Here is a 4,007-nt window from a genome sequence, read left to right on the forward strand (position 1 = left end):
CATAAAATGAGAAAACAAAATATATAAAAGCTGTTGTTTCCAAACCATGAATTCATCTGCTATTGAAACAAACCTCACTATGTGTGAATAAAATAATTATTAAAACCAAAATTAGGTGTGTATAATAATTTCTAGAGTTGATTCTAAAAAGCCTAAACCCAGGTCTAATTACTGCCCGGCCTGCAGCATCAAGCAATCACTTACTGCTCCCTGAATTCAGGACAACATTGGACGTAAAAGAGACGTTTTTGTTGATTTAAATATTGAGAGTAAACTAATTAAAAAGATGGAGATGTTGCCAATGATGCCAGGATGAAGAACAGAACACAGACGGATTCGAACCAAAGCTCTGAACAACCAGTTGGTCCCTGGATGTAAAGCTCCCTCACTCTTCCTCATGATGATGATTAAAATCATCGGTGCCTTCAGCGTAGCGCTCCCCAGCTCTTTCTTTGCTCCCGTCAGCATCAACCTGTAGACAGAAATGAGTGGAGATGGTGTAAAAGCTGTATATACATAAAGCTACACGGTGAATACGTGCGTGTGTTTTACATAAAGCTGCTCTTATGAGTATTTATTATTCAGTGCCTGGTGCTTGGTGCAAATTTCTTTAAAGAAGTTTTCAGATTTAAATGAGTTGTATGATAAAACTGACTTTAAGTGTCACAATGAATGATTTATTGGGATGGGTCACAAGCCTTTAAAACATTAAAAGATTAACTAAATGAATTTGCCCACATGTCATAGTTTTATTTCAACAGGAAAATCTATTTACATTTCTATTGCTTCACAATTTTAGACAAAACAAAACAAATCCAAAAATGCATTAAATGTGTTTTGATTACAAAGCAAGGTATGGTGTGTTCAACATTTCCTTTTTTTAAACTAAAGTTAGGTCCACTGGGATCTGGAATTAATTAATAGAAAAGTAAAAATTTAATGTTTAGATCATTAAAATTTGATTGACTGATTTGTTAAGAAATTGCTTTTGAATGTAGTTTATGGAGTGTCGTATTTTCCAGACTATACAAGCCACGCCCACTTTTTTTTTTTTTTTTTTACTGGAAAAGTACGTATATAAGCCACACCGGGCTATAAGCCGCTGATATCTACTGAACTGTCCCCCTCAAAACCTGTAGGGGGAGCGTTACATATAGTCACAGGAAAAGGGACAAAGAAGAAAGCTAGCTCCTGTTAGCTTATTAGCTAGCTGCAGTACGAGCTTGTCACCACCCGATCCGTCCCGAAAGCACGATCCGTTCTGCGCATGCGCCATCAGCTCATTTGCGCATCCAGATATACATCGGGGTCGTCCTTGATTTTATTTTAACAATACCTAAATGATGTTTTCCCTCCCCTAAAATAGAAAACGTACGAATATATAATGTAGTAAAGGTTAATAATGTATTTTCTGACAAAAAAAGATTTCTTAAATTCTGTTTTATCACTCGTCTCTTCCCAATCTGCACCGGAAACAGGATCCTACGCTGCTTCCGGTGGCTAACTTTTACAGCTTTGAATTTAAACATAAATCCTCTCTTTTTCTATGCTTTCATTTCGTTTTAACCTTATGCTATATATTACGTAATCTAAAGAAAGTTGTGGTCTACTTAGATTTTGCTGCACTGCTCTGAGCATGTCTGATGATGACGTCAGAGAAGCAGTTTAACCAAGAAAATGTAAAAAGCATCAAAATTGTCTCACAAATGTCATAAAACATTTTTTTACAGATGTGCATTAGTATTTCTTAGTGAGTTAAAGATAGAAATAAGTAGTTTTAGTACCATAATTACATTATATATGGACACCCAGATGTAAATCTATTCGCGTATGCGCAAAATGGATCGTGCTTCCTGACAGATCGGGTAGTGACAGAGCTTCTAATAAAAGATGGGGCTTAGTGAGCTCTTTATTTCAGCTCTGCAGGAGTTGTGCATAGTCTCCTCATTGGTTCAGCAGCTTTATTGCGGCAAATAAATGTCAAAATGTGTGAATTTAGGACATTTGTTCTCTGTCGTGCCTGCTGCTAGCATGTTCTTGTGCTGAATGACAATTAGCCTCTTATTCTTTAATTTCCAACTTTGAATTCCCATTCTGGTGAAAAATTAACAGAAAACCTGCACCTTCTTGGCAGATTACTGGTTTTAATGGTTTTAAGAAAGGCTGATTCTGAGGAGCTGGAGGAGAAAATCTTGGTTCAAAACGTGGGGAAAAAAGTAGCGTCTTATAGTCCGGAAAATACGGTATTTGATTCGTTTGTTTTACCTTGAAAAATGTCAACTCACTCTTTCTAACCATTTGGCTCTATCGAGGATATTTCAACAGAAGGACTACCTGTAGTAATACAGTTAAATAAGTAAAAATCATGTTTGTTTGTTAGCAGAGCACATACATCCACCAAAATCCGCCTCCTTTCCCACAACACCGAGGGGGGAAAAAAAAGGACAGGTCATTTTCAGCCTCAACCATCATCAACTTATACGGCCAGGTTGAGACATCATTAAGTTCAGGGTAAGACTGGACTTTCTAATTCTTTATACTCGGATAGAGTGCAGTGCTAGTAGCCCATTCAAGGTCTACAAAAGATGGAAATCACTATAGCAACCGGTGTCTCTGGTGCTCTACTTTTAATAAGGTTAAATGACAGTGATTTAGTGCTGCACTGTAGATTTTTCTCTTTGTTTTATTACAAAAAGTTGGTTTTAGTGTTTCTAAATGAGCTTTCTACTTGTATTATAGGACTCCATGGCATTTGCTTGTTGCAGACTGAGAATCCTCTGAAGCATAAGATTTAATTCAATCACACTTCAAACGCCTCCCAGATATCTGCGCCATCATCTGTGCTGCAGGCTGCAGCTCATTTCCTCTGAAGGAGCCATTTAAAAGCTTTAATTGTGCCTCTAATTTCCCTGGTTTCCTGATCCCCACCCTGATCCCAACACACAGCCGTACGTGCGTATTGCCCTCATGAGCTCATCTGACTTCTGCCGCTAATCACACAACTGTTACAAGAAGCGTAAATGCAATCAGTGCCTCGACTTATTCCAAAGAATAAAAGAAAACACAAAGGCCCTCTGCTCTTAACCCTTTATAGGCCACTCAGTGAAATACTTTGAAAATGAACATTTCAAGCCGATAGTGTTATTGGAATCCAGGAAAAGACCTTATACGTTTGTAACATTAAAAAAATATTGATATTCTGATGGCAAAAAATAATGTCAATGTAATAACAAGAAACGGCAACTTGCCTGAATATATTAAGAATAAAAACAAAAGTGCTTCTATAAGAAATTCCTGAAAAAAAGTGAAAGAAACACATTTTTTTGGTCCAAGATAACCTTAGAGGCATTAATGCTGATACATTTTTAGTATATAAACCTACATTTAATTTTTAATAAGGCTTATAAACTTTTTAACTTTACTTTTTAAAGTTTTCAATTAGCTTTTTTTTCTTGACTTGTTAACTTTTTCTTCCAACTTGATCTACAGTAGGTAATATATCGTTCAAGGGCTCTTCTAATTAGTCAAATGCCAAAATGAGATGTAGAGCCATGTAGCAGCGTCTTTGCTGAACAGATGGATATAGATCTTGTGCTTCTAGACGTCACTGAGAGACGGGGGGGATTCCATTTGTAGTATGCAAGTGTTCAAAAACACTAACTTGCCCTATAAAGAGGTAAGATTAATAATATTTTTTTCTTCAATGCTGACGTCTTAAACCTAAATGTTGCCAGCGAGTAAAACGGATAAAGATGAGTCATTGGAAAAAAAGGGCGGCCGCAACTAATCGTCTCTACCAAAGTGTCATGAAAGGGGTTATGTGGGGGTCAGATCTGGTCTGGTAGAGATGAAGCCTTTGATGAGGACTGGATTCTTCAGCAGAACATCAACTCCTTTTTTGGAAAAGCTGCTGCCTTAACAGATAGGAGCTATTTTAGACTCGGCAGAGAAAAGTGAAGCAGCAGCTGAAAACAACAAGACTTAGTCTTAATCTAAAGCTGTTTTTA

The 4,007-nt window shown here is 37.0% G+C and overlaps 1 protein-coding gene across 2 annotated transcripts in view; it reads right to left on the bottom strand.

Annotated features, from left to right (window-relative positions):
- Positions 1-261: 261 nt before the first annotated feature.
- The window catches only part of ccdc9 (coiled-coil domain containing 9), a 35,020-nt gene continuing 31,274 nt past the window's right edge, over positions 262-4,007 (bottom strand). For both annotated transcript variants that reach the window (XM_015399391.1, XM_015399390.1), the window contains one exon: positions 262-472. In XM_015399391.1, the coding sequence (XP_015254877.1) occupies positions 468-472 (5 nt within the window). In that variant the 3' untranslated portion in view covers positions 262-467. The remainder of the gene's footprint in view (positions 473-4,007) is intronic.

The sequence above is a fragment of the Cyprinodon variegatus genome, unplaced genomic scaffold (genome assembly GCF_000732505.1).
Source record: "Cyprinodon variegatus isolate N-32 unplaced genomic scaffold, C_variegatus-1.0 Scaffold1006, whole genome shotgun sequence".
Lineage (NCBI taxonomy): Eukaryota > Metazoa > Chordata > Actinopteri > Cyprinodontiformes > Cyprinodontidae > Cyprinodon > Cyprinodon variegatus.